At 35.7% G+C, this 19,887-nt stretch overlaps 1 protein-coding gene across 7 annotated transcripts in view; it reads left to right on the forward strand.

Moving 5' to 3' along the window:
* Positions 1–16,652, forward strand: part of LOC123559437 (arylsulfatase B-like) — a 47,996-nt gene extending 31,344 nt beyond the window's left edge. For all 7 annotated transcript variants that reach the window (XM_053552675.1, XM_053552673.1, XM_053552677.1 and 4 more), the window contains one exon: positions 11,546–16,652. In XM_053552675.1, coding sequence (XP_053408650.1) covers positions 11,546–12,272 — 727 coding nt within the window. In that variant the 3' untranslated portion in view covers positions 12,273–16,652. The remainder of the gene's footprint in view (positions 1–11,545) is intronic.
* Positions 16,653–19,887: the final 3,235 nt, after the last annotated feature.

Below are 19,887 nucleotides of genomic sequence, written 5' to 3' on the forward strand. Positions count from 1 at the left end.
AAGCCAATCTATAAGAATACCAATATCTGTAAAGAGCCAGTCTGTAAACATACCAATATCTATAAATAGCCAGTCCATAAACATACCGGTATGTATAAAGAGCCAGTTCATCAGTATCACTGAGTATAAAGAGCCAGTCCATAAGCATACCAGAGTGTATAAAGAGCCAGTCTATAAACAGGCCAGTGCATATGAACAGCCAGTCCATATAAAGACCAGTGTGTATTAAGAGCTAGTCCATAAACATAGCAGTGTGTATGAATAGCCAATCCATAAACAAATCAGTATGTATAAAGAGCCAGTCCATAAACATTCCAATGGGTACTCTTGGATTATGGCCCTTGAATTAGGCCAAGTTCAATGACGGGTGTATTTTGTGACAGTCTGTCACTCTTGTTATTGCTAATACAAGTTCATATAGACAACTACTCATAAATGGTATTTATTTTCAGTGCCAACATGTAAAATAAAGCATTTGCCTAAATTTATTCTAAAATAGCTATTGACAAAATATACAATAAACATGCAAATTATTTTAGATATTTTTCAAAATATATCTAACATATTATTTTCAAGTGCCAATCTGTGAGAAGACACATGTACAGAGTTAATCCAGACTGTATACTATCATACTAATAAGTGCGTAAACAAATACACAAATATTTAGTTGCCATTTTGAGTAGACATGTGTATAGCAAGTCATAAATGGGATCATTTTATTGCTAATAATGTGTAAACAAATATGTCAGCAGATATTCTCAAAATATTTTTCTTTTGTTGTCATTATGTGTAGACATATAATTATACAAACAGTAAAACACTTACTAATCATGATTTTAATGCTTATATATGTAAACAGACCAAATATTCACAAAATATGTCTTCAGAATGTACAGGCATGCAGGTAAACAGCAAAATAACAAAATAAGTATACAAAATTATGTAAACAGATATTCTCAAAATGTTCCCTTTATTGTTGTAAAATGGCAATAAATCCATATCACACCATTTTAAAAACACTGTTGTAAAAATGGCAATAAACCCATATCACACCATTTTAAAAACACTGTTGTAAAAATGGCAATAAACCCATATAAAACAATTTTAAAAACATTGTTGTAAAGTAGAAATAAACACATATCAAACCATTGTAGAAATGTTGTTGTAAAATGGCAATTAACCCATATCAATTTATCAAACCATTTCAGAAATGATATAAAAATAGCAATTAACCAATATCAAACCACCCAGCAACATTGCCTTGTTCAGTTCAAGGATATTCTGCTTTAAAGCGTAACATTAATTTCATTTAAAACATGTAGCAAAAATTGAATGTATAAACTTCTTATTTTCTAAGCGCTGTCGTATATTCCACAACATGCTGAACTAAGTGATTTGTCAGGTTCTGAATGGTGTCTGTGAATGACTGTTATTGTATCAAAATTTCTGTCAAGTTAATTATGTCTCCCACACATATAGTGAGACATATTGAGTCTGTTTGTCTGTCTGTCACAGAATTTGTCAACGCAACACCTCTGACACCGCCAAGCAGATTAATACGAAATTTCACAGGAGTGATCAGTGCCAAGTCTTATTATGTGTATTATTTGCATGTTCTGCTTTTGATTTTCAGCAGAGTTACGGCCCTTGATTTGTCATATTTTACGGTGTTTACACTACTTTGTGTATACAATTAAGCTGAATTTCATCAAACCTCACAAAGGATTAGTGTGAAGCATAGTTATGCAGATTCTAGTCATATTCCGATGAAATTATTTTCAGTGGAGTCATGACCTTCTTCTATACCATAGGTTTGAATTCCACCAAACTTCAAACAAGTTACCACTGCCAAGCCTAGATGTATATACAGTCGACATCGTACTTGCGACCACCTCTATTAAGCGATTTTTGTATTAAACGACCAGTCAAAATACCTCCCGAACGTTTTCAGTATATAAATTCATTCCATTAAACGACTTTTCTATTAAACGACTAGCGACCACATTAATGTAGTCCTGACAGGTAAAATATTCGACAAAATATCTATTAAGCAACCGGGTACCAAAATTCTACTGGGCATTTCTTCATCTGTGTAATTAGCGAGTATGTTTTGCACGTGACTGAATGCAATTAACCTTTGTATCAGTCAAACTGACAAACAATCTAGCCATAATTTTCACATTTGTGGACTTGGAAAAGTGTTCACAATGTTAAAACAGATTTTGAAACTATACATGTATGTTCATAATAAATACAGTTACATTAACAGTTAAAAATAACTTTCCTTTTCATCTGACTGAAATTCATTAAAAGACCATTCCATTAAGAGACCACTTCTTAGCAGTCCCTTGGGTGGTCTCTTAATACAATGTCAACTGTATGGTTGGAAAGCTATGATTGAGTGCTTTTCCTTTCAGACATGGCCCATAATTTGTGGCATTTTACAATTTCTGCATGTTAAGTGGTGGGAGACATACGTTTTACAGGAAAAACAGCCGCTAGTTTATTTATAATCAACAGTAGTATATACAAAAAACATGGTTGCTGGGAAGCTTGGTGGGCATATCATTGCAATTTGCAATTTGATACATTACAAACTTGTATGTCAGTGTTTGTGCTGTCTCAAGTTTAAAGCTGCAGTATAAACCGACAGTGCCCTAATATTGCGTAAGGGCAAACTGAGACCTAACATCTGCTGCATAGTAGCTCTTTACTGTCTTTTCGGAATTCTTTTGATGTAAATGAATATAAAAGGAAATTAAGACTGTTGTTTAAGTATAAAGTAGATAAAGCTACAGAAATCAGAATTTCAATTTCTTTCTCAGATAAAGTTTTGTAAAAGATATATCTTAACATTGTTGGAAGCACAGAGATACAGTGAAGGATTCCGGTACCTAAGCTTAAGCGTGTGAATTTTGTCAGAATATTTTGTCGTCTGCCACCATGTATGTAAGATATTCTCCTCGTGCATAATTTTACGACAGAAATTGTGTTGCAGGTTGTTATAATTAGAAATGGTACGACACAAAACACATAGATAAATGAGATTTCATCTAATAGTTTGATTTCAGATAATATGTGGAGTATTTTATATTTATGGCCTTGAGCAATGAAACAAGCAATAGTCTTCAGCAGGTTAATCGCTGTAAGTGTAAGAAGGAAGAAAAGAAATGCTATTTTCGCTCTCCTGTGGGAACCTTGTGTATGAAATTTGAGAGGAAAACATAGACTCGCCATTCTTTCACCACAAATACATACAATGACCCAGGTCGAGAGCTGTGGTGCAAATGGGAAAAAAAAGTCATATAGGCAGTATGTGTCCCAAGAAAAAGGTATTAACTCTGTAAATGCCTGTACTGTATGAAATAAGATGAAGGATAAACAGAAAATTTCACTGGCTGATAGAAATTTGAAGTACGTAGAGCAGGCTAGTTTACTGCTATTTCTGCCCTTGCTCCAGATGATAAGTGATAAAATATTTCCTATTAGTCCAAAAATGCACTCTGTCACTCTAATAGAAAATATTACAGCTTGAAGAGTTTCGGGAAATGTTATATCTTCAGAAGAATGCTGTTTACTTTCATTCACAGAAGTAAAGTTCATGGTTTAATTTGCGAAAATTTAAGTTACAACTGTTTTTGTTTCAAATTAGATCTATTTAAATCTCAATTTTTACAACAAGGTTATTCAATTGGTAGAAAAATGTTCGCCCTGAAACACAGTGAGTTTATTTAACTAGTTTGTAGCAGTTAAAATTGACCCCCTCCCAACTACTCTAGGGAAATTATTACTTTTTGTAACACAATACCTCAGTAGTTTATATGACTAAATAGAATCAGAAATCAGTACTATTTTCTGTGCGACACAATATCTTAGTGAGTTTATATAAATAAATCTAATCAGAAATCAGTGCTGTGTTCTCTGCAACTCAGTATCTTAGTGAGTTTATATCACTAAATTGAACCAAAAATCTGCATTATTTTCTCTGTAACACAATAATTTAGTGAGTTTAAATGACTAAATTGATGCAGAAATCAGCACTTTTTTCAGCAACACAACATATTTGAGAGTTTATCTACAAGTAAATTGAACCAGAAACCAGCACTGTATTCTCTGCAGCACAGTCTCTGTGTCTGTATGATTATTTTCCAGTTGAATGATGGAAAAGTATTAATATTTTCTATGCAGCACTGTATGTTGAAATGTTAACTGTAGCAATAAATTAGTAAAATTTTTCAAGAAGCAAACCTTTTTTACAGCAACATAACAACTTAATTTACTTGGTTAACAGTACTTTTCAGTTTGCATATAAGTTTTCTCTCTTAGGAAGTCAGCTAGCAATTCAATTACTTTGCAGTGTTTTTTTCTGTAAGAACAAACTAAACAACGAAGATTTACTTGCAACATGTTGCTGTTACAAAATTCAAAATATTTCTGTAATGCGATGGCTGTATTAATGAACAGGGTTTTTCAGCAAGACAATTTCTACATCCATGAACAGGATTTTTCTGCAACACAGTTTTTGAGTCAATGTGAAGGATTTTTCTGCAAAATAATTTCTACATCCATGAACAGGACTTTTCTGCATCACAGTTTCTACATCCATGAACAGGATTTTTCTGCAACACAAATTCTGAATCAATAAACAGGATTTCTGTGTGACATAGTTTCTGAGCCATTGAACAGGATTTTTCTGCATATCAAGTCAGTGAAAAGGATTTTTTTGTGACATAAGTTATGAATCAGTGAACAGAACTTGTCTGCAACACAAGTTTTTGTTAGTGAACAAGATTTTTCAGCAACACAATATCTGATTCAATGAACAATTTTTTTTTTCAGTACAATTCTTCATCCATGAACAGAATTTTTCTGCATCACAATTTCCGAATCATTGAAAAGATTTTTTTATGCAACACAATTCCCTTGCATCACAGTTTTCAGACCATTGTCAGCGATTTTTTTCTGCAGCACACAATATTTGAGTCAGAAGTTTGGTTTTTGTAACACAATTTCTAAGTCATTGTTAACCACATTAAACAGTGGCTTATGATGTTTTTAGAAGTCTAGTGTAAGATTATTGTATCCTCTTAGATAAGTTACCTTGCCTGATGGTCCTCGTGGACAGGTTTACCCCTTTGCCATTGTGCTCATGTCAAAGTATACTCGAGATTTATTCTGTAATCTGTGTGTATTCTTTCTCTTTGGTACTGTCAAAGAAATGTTGTTGTTTTTTTCCAGAAGAACAACTTTACTTTCTAGGCTAGTTTATTTCCAATAAAAAGCCAAAATCTTCTTCTTCCAATATTATACTGACACCTACTGGCATATCCTCCTCTTTCTTTTAGGAAAGTGTTAATATTATGAAAACTATAGTTAAACAATTGAAAAAAATCCTAAATTTACTGACCTCAATTTTTTCAAAAACAATTTTCTGAAAACTAGCACAGCGTTAATTCATATATTTAAGAATTAATATCACAGTTTCTTTAAAATCCTAAATCCTATAAACTGTGAATCACACCACAGAGCTGCTCTTTGCAACAATTTTAGGCAGGGGCATAATGAAATAATACCACATTGTGAAATTTACATAAATATCACCATCATTCCATTTTCTGATAATTATAGCTCTGCTAATTTCTGAAAGTAGGAAAAAATCTCACATTCTCAAAAAATATTTATTCATGAAATTAAGTAATTAGTCCCTGTTTTATGGATTTTCTTGATGAAATGGCAGACCAGAATGTCCTAACATGAATGTCAAAGTAATCATAAGAGAGTTGGATTGTCAGCAATAAATGTTACATAAATTTTACTAAATGTTAACCTCCGGACAGCTTGTGTTCTGTCCAGGTGCTCAGCCTTACATGTAGACTAGCTCCTAGACTATGATATATCTTTTTTTTACATTTTTATGATTAAATGTATTGAACTGAGCCAGTCTATATTCTATGTCCAATATCATTCCTCTATGTCCAGTATCATTCCTCTGATAATTTCAACATCATTCCCCTGTGAAAATCTATAAAATAGACTGGCTTTTGTCTCTGTGAAATTAAATTCATCAAAAAAGGAAAAATGTAGAAATATATTATTATCAGTCTAGTGGCTAGTCTACCTTACATGCAGTTGTACCTCATCTTCATACACCTTAAATGAAAATGAAAAATATGTCATAATTATGATCTCATCTGTGTCTGTGATGGTGTAACCTGAAAGTGAACAAAAAAGCTGCAGACTATTAAAATATAATAACTTTAATTCAGTATACTGTTAAAGATGTCATTATTCATCAGAATTTTTTCTTGCATATGAATTCATGGAATTCAACTTTTGAACATAAAATGAAGGGGAATTTTACTTGTTCGTTGGGATTAAATTTCGTGGTTTGACTCAGGCTCGAAATCCACAAAAATTAATCCCCCGCGAATAATAATGATTTCACAGTATCTCAAAAAGTATTTTTAACCTAGGATCATGAAGTTTGATAGGAAGGCTATATTCCGCATGTGAATTTGTACATTTGGTCATCACTTGGCCAGATCTTAGCTATGGCCCTTGATTTAGAAACTTGTCTTACATGTATCACCAAAAGTATTTCACATAGAGTCATTAAACCTTGTAGAAGTATTGTTTAGCATGTGAAGTTGTGCACCCAGTGTTTTGTTTGGAATTTCTCTCATTAAGCCCAGAGTTATGGCCCATTAAGCCCAGTGTTATGGCCCTTGACTGTTAAAAATACCAGTATGCTTCAAAGGGCCTTAAGGTTTGTGTTACATGTATCTCAAGAGGTATTTGACCGAGAGTCATAAAACATTAGGGAATTGTAATATAGCCTGCAAAGTTGTGCAGATTATGTTCTATTTGGGGTTTCACCCTGCCATACCACTCCTATGAATAGTCTATGCATAGAAGACTTTTAACATATATACCCCATATATTTCAAAAAGTCTTTGACTTTGAGTCTTGAAAGGTAATAGGAATATTATAAAGCATTTGAAATTGTGCTCCAGGGGTTTTGTTTGATATTTTGGTCTCCTTGATGGATCATCACCTAACTTGGTCTGTAGCATCCTGGCATGTTTTTGTCTCAAATTTATTTAGATGGTTCTGCTTGGCCCCTTTGAGAGGCTACCAGAGAAAAATATGAAAAAAAATCTTTTTACAACTTCTTCTCATGGATAATTTGATGGGTTGTCAACAAACTTGCCCAGTCCTGGGTTGAACTAAGCCAGTTTTCACTACATATGCAGATTACTAAATTTTCTAGTTTTCCTACAATATTTTTTTATGCCCCCGAAGGGAGGCATATAGTTTTTGAACCGTCTGTCGGTCTGTCGGTCTGTCAGTCTGTCCGCAATTTTCGTGTCCGGTCCATATCTTTGTCATCGATGGATGGATTTTCAAATAACTTGGCATGAATGTGTACCACAGTAAGACGACGTGTCGCGCGCAAGACCCAGGTCCGTAGCTCAAAGGTCAAGGTCACACTTAGACATTAAAGGATAGTGCATTGATGGGCGTGTCCGGTCCATATCTTTGTCATCGATGGATGGATTTTCAAATAACTTGGCATAAATGTGTACCACAGTAAGACGACGTGTCATGCGCAAGAACCAGGTACGTAGCTCAAAGGTCAAGGTCACACTTAGACATTAAAGGATAGTGCATTGATGGGCGTGTCCGGTCCATATCTTTGTCATCGATGGATGGATTTTCAAATAACTTGGCATGAATGTGTACCACAGTAAGACGACGTGTCGCGCGCAAGACCCAGGTCCGTAGCTCAAAGGTCAAGGTCACACTTAGACGTTAAAGGTCATTTTTCATGATAGTGCATTGATGGGCGTGTCCGGTCCATATCTTTGTCATTCATGCATGGATTTTAAAATAACTACGCATGAATGTGTGACACAGTAAGACGACGTGTCGCGTGCAAGCCCAGCTCTGTAGGTCAAAGGTCCTAAACTCTAACATCGGCCATAACTATTCATTCAAAGTGCCATCGGGGGCATGTGTCATCCTATGGAGACAGCTCTTGTTTTGTAAATAAATAGGGCCAAGAGTCTTCTTTTATTTGTGAGCAGTACCATGCCTGTGACCTTGCTTATGTTGAGGGGGTATGCGTGCCTGTGACACATTCCTAGTTTTTAGCTCGACTACTCGAAGAATAAGTAGAGTTATCCTACTCACCACGGCGTCGGCGTCACACCCTGATTAAGTTTTTCGTACCAGTCCACATTTTGAGAAAGTCTTTTGAGATAAAGCTTTGAAACTTTCAACACTTGTTTACCATCACCATGTCCAGTTATAGGCAAGAGTACATAACTCTGTCAAGCATTTTGACTGAATTATGGCCCCTTTTGACTTAGAAATCTTGGTTAAGTTTTTCGTACCAGTTCATATTTTGACAAAGTCTTTTGAGATAAAGCTTTGAAACTTTCAACACTTGTTTACCATCACCATGTCCAGTTATAGGCAAGAGAACATAACTCTGTCAAGCATTTTGACTGAATTATGGCCCCTTTTGACTTAGAAATCTTGGTTAAGTTTTTTGTACCAGTTAATATTTTGACAAAGTCTTTTGAGATAAAGCTTTGAAACTTTCAACACTTGTTTACCATCACCATGTCCAGTTGTAGGCAAGAGTACATAACTCCATCAAGCATTTTGGTTGAATTATTGCCCCTTTTTGACTTAGAAATCTTGGTTAAGTTTTTCGTACCAGTCTACATTTTGACAAAGTCTTTTGAGATAAAGCTTTGAAACTTTCAACACTTGTTTACCATCACCATGTCCAGTTGTAGGCAAGAGTACATAACTCCATCAAGCACTTTGGCTGAATTATGGCCCCTTCTGACTTAGAAATCTTGGTTAAGTTTTTCGTACCAGTTTATATTTTGTGTAAAGTGTTTGACATATGGCTTTGAAACTTTTATATCTTGTTCAGTATTATAGTCTCTATCAATAGGCAAGAGTACATAACTCTGTCATCTTTTTTGGCTGAATTATGGCCCTTTTTGAACTCGGAAATTGGTTCTGTTTTCGTATATGTCCATGTTTTGTCAAGACTATTTGATATATGGCTTTTAAACTTTTAACACTTGTTTATCATTATGATTTACATCTGTAGGCAAGAGTACATAACTCTGACAACTATTTTGGAAGAATTATGTCCCTTTTTGGACTTTGAAATTTTTGTCAAAACTATATGAACTGTGGCTTTGAAACTTTTAACACTAGTATATCAATATGATTTCCATCTGTAGGCAAGTGTACATAACTCTGTCAACTATTTTGACTGAACTATGACCCTTTTTGGACTTGGAAATTAGTTAAATTTTTCATACAAGTCCATATTTTGCCTAACATATAACTTAACTTATTATATACCTATATAAATTCTGTAAAAAAACGGCTTGTATTTCACAATTAAATATGAACAGACAGACAAAAATTCCGTATTGTACCTTTTAAATTCCGTATTGTACCTTCCGTATTGTAGGCTGCCGGACTATTTTCATTAATATGCATGACCCGACAAATTTTTATAAATAGCGCACATAAAAACTTCCGTAAGTTCCATTTAATATGGATAAACATTGAGGATTTCGTTCAAGAACAAAACAAGAATCAAAATAGTAAAGGTATATAATAAAAGGGTCATTATAACAGTAGCTAGATCTGGGACTTTGTATTCGGCTCTCGTGGATTTTGCCAGGTCGGATCACACTAGGCGCTTGCGCGCCTCGTGAGATCCAATCTGGCAAAATTCACTCGAGCCGAATACTGCATCCCAGATCAAGCTACCGTTATAATAACCCTATTATATTTGCCATCATGGTCACACATTGCCATTTAGTGCAAGACTAATCGAAATCCACAAATACAGGAACATTTTTTGTTTAATCCATTTTTTTTCTTTTGTCTGAAAATATATGGAAATATTTTGACCCCATTCTTCAATCAATTCTTCGAATAGTCGAGCGCGCTGTCATCCGACAGCTCTTGTTTTACTGCTTTTGGTTTTACCTTCCTCAACTTTATTAGCTCACTTGAGCAAAAGGTGCTCAGGGTGAGCTGTTTTGATCACTCACTGTCTGGGGTCCATCAGTCCGTCCACACTTTTCTTTTAACAACATCACCTAAACCATCAGGCCAATTTTGATGAAACTTCACAGGGATGATCCTTGAATGGTCTTTAAAAATTGTTCAAAGAATTGAATTTGATACAGGACTCTGGTTGCCGTGGAAACCAAAAGGAAAAATTTTATAAAATCTTGTCCAAAACCGCAAGGCGTAGAGCTTTGATATTTGTTATGTAGCATCATCTAGTGGGTCTCTACCAACTTGAAGATGGTTCAAGTTATCCCCCTAGGGTCAAATATGGCCCCACCCCGGGGTTCTTATGGTTTATATAGACTTATAAAGGGAAAAACTTTGAAAATCTTCTTGTCTAAAACCATAAGGCCTAGGGCTTTGATATATATTCTGTAGCATCATATAGTAGGCCTGTACCAAGATTGTTCAAATGATCCCCCTAGGATGAAATATGGCACCGCCCCGGGGGTCACATGGTTTATATAGACTTGTATAGGAAAGAAACTTTAAAAATCTTTTTGTCAGCAACCACAAGACCTAGGCTTTTGATATTTGGTATGTAGCATTGCCTTGTGGTCCTCTACCAAGATTGTTCAAATTATTCCCCTGGGGTGAAAAGAGGCCCTGCCACAGGGTTCCTTGGTTTTACATAGACATGTATAGGAAAAAAACTTCAAAACTCTTCTTGCCTGAAACTGCAAGGCCTATGTTTTTGATATTGGTATGTTGCATTGCCTAGTGGACTACTACCAAAATTGTTCAAATTATGCCCCTGGGGTGAAAGAGGCCCTGCCCTGAGGGGTCCCAAATTTTACATAAACTTGTATAGGAAAAAAAGAAAAGTCTTCTTGTCTGAAATTTCAAGGCCTATGCCTTTCATATTTTGTATGATCTCTAACAAGTTTGTTCGAATTATGCCCCTTGGGTGAAAAGAGGCCCCGCCCCAGGGGCCACTTGATTATGAGTTATATAGGAAAAAATACTTCAAAAATTATCAGATCATATTTCATAGACTGTTTAATTGTAATTACCTGATGACCCCAGGTGATAAGGGTCACCCAACTGTGACCTTGACCTACTTTCTTGTTTTTTTTAAGATACAGCCTTGAAATTTGGATGAAATGTATAGTTTTGCACACCGATCTGAAAACTGACATTCAGTGACCATGAATATGACTTACTAACCTACTTTCTTGTTTTTTAAGATACAGCCTTGAAATTTGGACGACGTGTACAGTTTTGCACACTAATCTTAGAACTGAGTTTCAGTGACCATGAATATGACCTACTGACCTACTTTTTGTTTTTGAAGCTTTAGCAAAGAAATTTGTTTAAGATACAGCCTTGCTTGAAATATGGATGACATGTACAGTTTTTTACACCAGTCTTAAAAGAGAAAATATCCAAAACCATTTAAACAATGAATTATTCCCATCTTTTTCAGAGGAACAAAGAATACAATGTGGGAAGGAGGAGTTCATGGTGTAGGTTTTGTACACAGTCCGTTATTGAAGAAACGGCATATCAAAACAGACAACATGATCCATGTTAGTGATTGGCTACCTACATTGTACAGTGCGGCAGGAGGCAACATATCCGACCTCGGATTGATAGATGGAATTGATATGTGGGAAATGTTGCGCGAAAATGGTTCAAATGTTCGAAACGAAATTTTACATAATATAGATCCGAAATCAAAATTTTCTGCAATTCGTGTTGGTGATTATAAACTTGTTCAAGGTGATATATCAGGAGGGAGAGATGACGGCTGGTATCAGTGCGATTTCCCATTTGCTAGTAATGAATCACTTAAATTTGAGTCTTCTGCATTTAATGATACTTATAAGACAGAGATGTCAAAGCAGCTCAGTAAAAGGCATGCACCAAATACGCCTTATAACATAGATTGTGGTAAACGACCAGAGAATTACATAGACAGTTGTCAGCCCACCAAGTCGCCATGTTTATTTCACATTCCAACAGACCCTTGTGAATACAACAACATCGCAGATGCATATCCAGCTGTAGTAGAGAATTTGTTAGGCCGTATTAAAGAATTATCTACCTCAGCAGTGGAACCAGTGAATAAGCCCAATGATAAATTGGCCAATCCAGCACTGCATGGAGGAGTGTGGGTACCTTGGCAAGGGTCAGACCACACAGTGCATTAATAAAACTTAGTAATAGAATTTTTGGTTTGGCTGAGCGGATTGCTCAAGAAGGCATGAGCCATGCCATGAGAAAACCAACATAGTGGGTTTGCAACCAGCATGGATCCAGACCAGCCTGCGCATCCGCGCAGTCTGGTCAGAATCCATGCTGTTCATTTTTAGCTCATCTGATTTTTTGAAAAAAAATGATGAGTTATTGTCATCACTTGAGCGGTTGTCGGCGTCGGCGTCTGCGTCGGCGTTGCCTGGTTAAGTTTTATGTTTAGGTCAGCTTTTCTCCTAAACTATCAAAGCTATTGCTTTGAAACTTGGAATACTTGTTCACCATCATAAGCTGACCCTGTATAGCAAGAAACATAACTCCATCTTGCTTTTTGCAAGATTTATGGCCCCTTTTGTACTTAGAAAATGTCAGATTTCTTGGTTAAGTTTTATGTTTAGGTCAACTTTTCTCCCAAACTGTCAAAGCTATTGCTTTGAAACTTGGAATACTTGTTCACCATCATAAGCTGACCATGTACAGCAAGAAACATAACTCCATCTTGCTTTTTGCAAGATTTATTGCCCCTTTTGGACTTAGAAAATCAGTTTTCTTGGTTAAGTTTTATGTTTAGGTCAGCTTTTATCCTAAACTATCAAAGCTATTGCTTTAAAACTTGCAACACTTGTTCACCATCATAAGTTGACCCTGTACAGCAAGAAACATAACTCCATCCTGCTTTTTGCAAGATTTATGGCCCCTTTTGGACTTAGAAAATATCAGATTTCTTGGTTAAGTTTTATGTTTAGGTCAACTTTTTCTCTTAAACTATTAAAGCTATTGCTTTGAAACTTGCAACACTTGTTCACCATCATAAGCTGACCCTGTACAGCAAGCAGCGTAACTCCATCCTGATTTTTGCAATAATTATTGCCCCTTTTGGACTTAGAAAATCATTTTCTTGGTTGAGTATTATGTTTAAGTCAACTTTTCTCATAAACTATCAAAGCTATTGCTTTAAAACTTGCAACAGTTTTTCACCATCATAAGTGGACACTGTACATCAAGAAACATAACTCTATCCTGCTTTTTGCAAGAATGATAGCCCTTTTTAGACTTAGAAAATCATGGGTAGGACAATATTTCTATTACACAAAAAAAATCAGATGAGCGTCAGCACCCGCAAGGCGGTGCTCTTGTTTAAGCCTACTGCAATTAGAGAAACTGTTAGCGAACAGCATGGATCCTGACCAGACTGCGCGGATGCGCAGGCTGGTCTGGATCCATGCTGGTCGCAAAGCCATTATGTTGGTTTTCCCATGGCACGACTCACATACTTATTGCTTTATGTCCAGGATTTTTCATTTATCCTTGGTCATCCATCAAATTTTACTTTTCCTTGCGGATGCCACCATACTTTCAGCTCCACTGTTGCATAGTGGTTCACCAAAAGCTGAAAAGACTCCTAAGGACCTATAATTGTATGACATGACTTAGGAAGAAAAAAATCTTATTATACTTTTACCTGTAGATTATTGTTCCTCTAAAGGCTCATAATAATTTATCATGTGGCTGTCACTTTTTTGTTGTAAACGTAAAATATATCATTTTTTGTTTCAGTTTTACTTTCAATAATTATTTTCTCAGATATTTGTTCAAGGTTTCAATATTTGTTGCAATTAGTAGGAATTATTATTGAATCCCTAGTTTTTGATTACCTCCCTTTATTATATGTTCATGTGCAATATTAATGCTTTTCTCACCATGTCATTATGCATACTGTCTTTTTTTTTGGACAGCTGCTTTATCTATTTTTAATATAAAATTAAAAGCCTTATTGGACTTAAATTGAAAAATTCAGTATTCTATTTGGTCAGGGTAATTTTGACATTTTTCAGTGTTTCATCCAAACATAAGCAACAGCTATTTTAACCATAAGAGTTCAGTACCTTTCGTAGAACAAGCCCATATTCTATTATAAATGGAAGAAGTAATGATGCTTGTAACCGTTATCATTATATGTCATGACATTTCTTTTTCAATGGATTTTGTTCAAGTTTGAGTAGTTGTAATAATTACGAGAGGTTTTCAGCTTACATTTTTAACACTTTTACAAACATACACATATGCTCATTGATCTGTATGCCATTGCAAAAAATGTTCATTTTTGGATCTCTGTGACAATAATAAATCATTCTGCACCCACCGCCTGAACTAAGACAGAAAAATTATTAATAGTTCATTGGTCTAGTTTCTTCCATTTGTTATTATTTTCTATATCACTCCTTACCATGCTAAATTTCTATAAAGAACTTGTCCATCTTTCACTTTGGACAGTACCATTAAAAATTAAAAGGGGTGTATACCAAAAAGTTAGTGACTGAATTGCGAACAGTGCAGATCATGATCAGACTGCAGGGATGTGTAGGATGATCATTATCTACACTGGTCACAAAGACGGAATCAGTTGTGTCCAGCATGATAAGGTTTAACATTACCTATATACCAAAGGCTATAGGGGCTGTGTGCAGATACTTAGGAATCCATTCCTTGAGAGTTATTAACTCAATTTTAGTAGTTTTAGGAGAGTCAGATGAATGTTTGTATGGAAGTTAGATGTGGTGAATTGATAAAATGTCACATATTAAGTGAAATCTCATGTTACATCCAAGCTTATTAGCTACTTTTTCTTGGCAAATGTTAAAATCTCAATACTGTGCTCCCTATTTTTAGCTCTCCTGTCACATAGTGACAAGGTGAGCTTTTGTGATCACCCTTCGTTCGTCGTCCGTCGTCAATCCGTCAGTGCGTGCGTCCATCTCGTGCATCCGTGCGTCAACAATTTCTTGTCTGCACGATAGTGGTTTCATTTATGATTTTATTTTAACCAAACTTGCACACTACTTGTATCACCACAAGATCATGGTTCCTTTATTGAACTGGCCAGATCCCATTACAGGTTCCAGTTATGGCCCCTGAAAGGGCCAAAATTAGCTATTTTGACCTTGTCTGCACAATAGCAGCTTATTTATAATTTGATTTTTACCAAACTGGCACACAACTTGTATCACCATAAGATCTCGGTTCCTTTCTTGAACTGGTCAGATTCCATTATGGGTTCCAGAGTTATGGCCCCTGAAATTGCCAGAATTAGCTATTTTGACCTTGTCTGCACAATAGCAGCTTCATTTATAATTTTATTTTAACCAAACTTGCACACAACTTGTATCACCATATGATCTTGGTTCCTTTCTTGAACTGGCCAGATCCCACTATGGGTTCCAGAGTGATGGCCCCTGAAAGGGCCAGAATTAGCTATTTTGACCTTGTCTGCACAATAGCAGCTTCATTTATGATTTGAATTTAATCAAACTTGCATAAAACTTGTGTCACCATAAGATCTCAGTTCCTTTCTTGAACCGGCCAGATCTCTTAATGGATTCAAGAGTTATGGCCCCTGAAAAGGCCAAAATTAGCTATTTTGACTTTGTCTGCCCAATAGCAGCTTCATTTATGATTTGATTTTAACCAAACTTGCACAAAACTTGTATCACCACAAGATCTTGGTTCCTTTCTTGAACTGGCCAGATTCCTTCATGGGTTCCAGAGTTATGGCCCCTTAAAGGTCCAAAATTGGCTATTTTGGCTTTTGCAGCCATATAGAGACTTCATTTATGGTTTTATTTGATACAAACTTCCAAAATATCTTCAACAACAATAAATCTTGGATTCCATGACAAATCAGATCCATTCGTAGGTTCCAGAGTTATTTTATATCTGATTACCTCCCCTGATTGTAATCAAAATGGCTTTATATCAGTAAGTACTTATAGGACTTATTTGAAATTTCATTATTGTCATTACTTGGACTGAGCCAATGAGGGTAGATAACTATGGACTGATTTTATGTCAAATTACCTCCCTTTATTTCAAATTAAAATGGGTATATCTCCGTAACTAATTACGTATGTCAATAGATTTATTTGGCAGGTTCTTTTTTTAGCCCACCATCATGATGATGGTGGGCTATTAAAATCACTCTGCGTCCGTGGTCCGTCCGTCCGTCATTCCGTCCATCCGTCCGTCCGTCCGTCCGTTAACAATTTCTCGTTATCGCATCTCCTCAGAAACTACTGGGGGGATTTTGACCAAACTTTGTCAGAATGATGTATTGGTACCCTAGTTGTGTCCCCCTGAAAATCAGACTGGTTCAACAATTTATGAGTGAGTTATGACCCTTTGTTTATTTCTATAATTTATATAGATTTATATAGGGAAAAACTTTGAAAACCTTCTTGTCCAAAACCACAGAGCCTAGGGCTTTGATATTTGGTATGAAGCATCATCTAGTGGTCCTCTACCAAGATGATTCAAATTATTTCTCCGGGGTCAAATATGGCCCCGCCCTGGGTGTCACATGGTTTATATAGACTTATATAGGGAAAAACTTTGAATAACCTCTTGTCCAAAACCACAGGGCCTAGGGCTTTGATATTTTGTATGTGACATCATCTAGTGGTCTTCAACTAAGATTGTTCAAATTATACCCCTAGGGTCAAATATGACCCCGCCCTGGGGGTCATATGGTTTACATAGACTTATATAGGGAAAAACTTTGAAAATCTTCTGGTCCAAACCACAAAGCCTAGGGCTTTGATACTTGTAATGTAGCATCATCTAGTGGTTCTCTACCAAGTTTGTTCAAATTATCCCCCTAGGGTCAAAAATGGCCCCGCCCCGGTGGTCACATGGTTCATATAGACTTATATAGGGAAAAGCTTTTAAAATGTTCTTGTCAATAACTACAACATTCAGATTTGGACCACATGTATATTTTTGAGTGGCAAGATGAACCTTGACATGAGTTGACCTTGATTTTGACCTAGTGACCTACTTTCACATTTCTGTAGCTACAGCTTTCAAATTTGGACCACATGTATATTTTTGAGTGGCAAGATGAACCTTGACATGAGTTGACCTTGATTTTGACCTAGTGACCTGCTTTCACATTTCTGTAGCTACAGCCTTCAAATTTGGACCACATGCATAGTTTTGTGCACTGGAAAAAACTTTGACCTTGATTTTGACCTAGTGACCTACTTTCACATTTGTGAAGGTACAGGCGTAAAATTTGGACCATATGCATAGTTCCGTGTTTCAAAATGAAATTTGACATTGATTTTGACCTAGTGACCTACTTTTACATTTCTCAAGCTACAGCCTTCAAATTTGGACCACATGCATAGTTTTGTGTACTGAAATGAACTTTGACCTTTACATTGACCTAGTGACCTATTTTCACATTTTTAAGGTACTGGGTTCAAATTTGAACCACATGCATAGTTTTGTATTCTGAAATAAAATTTGACCTTGATTTTGACCTAGTGACCTACTTTTACATGTTCAAGCTATAGCCTTCAAATTTGGACCACATGCATAGTTTTGTGTATCGAAATGAACTTTGACCTTTACATTGACCTAGTGACCTATTTTCACATTTTTGAAGGTACAGGCTTCAAATTTGGACCACATGCATAGTTTTGTATTCCGTAATAGAATTGATCTTGATTTTGACCTAGTCACCTACTTTTACATTTCTCAAGCTACAGCCTTCAGATTTGGACCACTTGCATAGTTTTGTGTACCGAAATGAACTTTGACCTTAAGATTGACCTAGTGACCTACTTTCACATTTCTGTAGCTACAGGCTTCAAATTTAGACCACATGCATAGGATTGTGTACTGAAACAAACTTTGACCTTGACATTGACCTAGTGACCTACTTTCACATTTCTCAAGCTACAGCTTTCGAATTTGGACCACATGCACAGTGTTGTGTATGGAAATGAAATTTGACCTTGAGCTAGTCAGTAAGTCTTGAAATTTGGAACACTCAAAAATGGCACATTGGTGGGCGCCAAGATCACTCTGTGATCTCTTGTTTGTTAAACTTACAATCATTTTTCTTTAATTACTTCCCTTTTACATACTATAAATAGCTGTTTTTTAGTAACTTTTTTATTATTGGCCGTAGGGAAAAACCGAGACCACTTTTCTGTGGTACAACATGGATGGTACCTCCAATTTTTAGGTGTATTTTGACAAATCTGTACCTTGTAAGAATTTTTTTTTCTTTTTGGTTTAATTTCTTCCCGTTGTTGTTCCTGTCCTTTGGATATCTTTTCTGAGGACCTTCTTGTCCTCAAGTGCAATGATAACAGGTGAGCGATATAGGGCCATCATGGCCCTCTTGTTCACCTCTTTTTGCAGGCAATACTACAAATTTTTCAAACCAAAGTACATGTTGTAATATTCATGATGTGTTCATAATATGACCAAACTTCAGTTTTAGATAAGGTCATTTTAAGTCATAATCTGGAAGTCAATGCCATTTAATTTGCTTTTCCTATATGTCTTTATAACAAAACTTTGAAAAACTTAACAAAATCAAAATATCAGAATTTAATAGGATTTCATAGAACTTTCTTGTTTGAATAATTGTTCAGTCAGGTGATTATCAACCAGTGTTCTAGTGAGTGATATGAGGCCGCTATGACCCTGTTTTATAATGTGATTTCAACTTATTTTAGGTCAGAATAGTTTTATCTTGGGGCCAAATGATGTAATTATTGACCTTACAGAGTATTTTATATAACAGTTTATAGATATATTTTTGATATTCTGTTTATATTGAATGTGATAGTTGACGACAAGACTGTAGGCTAGAAAATGTATTGTTAATATGTTTGTTTTTTCTTGGCAAGTTTTATGATAAATTCAGTGCATCTTGAATGTTTTTTATGGAAATCTGTCATGTTTAAAGCAGACTGACTTCAAAATTTTTTAAAAAAATGAAAACTGAGACAGTGTTTTCATAGGTAAGTAAAAAACAGCAAAATAATGTGGTTCAGTGACTTCGAGGCAGTTCTTGAATCAAAGTATAGTAAATGAATGTAGATACTTCGCATAAATCAGAGTGCGGTCTGCTTTAAATATGAATAAATTATTGATAAATATCAGAAATTTAAAAGTGTGATATTTGTTTTTACATTTTATATGCATGTAGTTTTCTATTTTAATATATGCCTGTTTTTGGAAAATGGATGTAATATGTGGTGGCACATATGACTGCCTGTTCTTCTGTCAATCCATCCCTCATTCTGTTTGAACATGGTATTTCATGTCAGGACCATAACTTAAAAACTATTCAAGGTATTGACTTTAAACTTGGTATAAAGGTAGGTATGAGACGATGTGCAGAGCTTGTGAAAACACTAGGTCAAAGGTCAAGGTCAGTAATGGAGCTGAAAGGTCAAATTTGTCCCTCATTGTTCATGTCTACAGCATAATTATGTCACCACCATGTGTGGTGGGAGAGACATATTGATTTACTCCTGTCTGTGTGTGTCTGTCACAAATCTTGTCCGCACTCTAAGTCAAACAGTTTTCATCCGATCTTCACCAAACTTGAACAAAATGTGTTTGACAATAAGTCCTCGGCCAGGTTCGATAACTAGCCAAAGCGGCTCAGGCACTTTGGAATTATCACCCTTGAATTACTGAAAATACTGATGCCATTGATACAGGTCTTCGTGCATGGTTGACTCAGATACATTATGAAAGGCCATTTACTCC

The sequence above is a fragment of the Mercenaria mercenaria genome, chromosome 10 (assembly GCF_021730395.1).
Source record: "Mercenaria mercenaria strain notata chromosome 10, MADL_Memer_1, whole genome shotgun sequence".
NCBI lineage: Eukaryota > Metazoa > Mollusca > Bivalvia > Venerida > Veneridae > Mercenaria > Mercenaria mercenaria.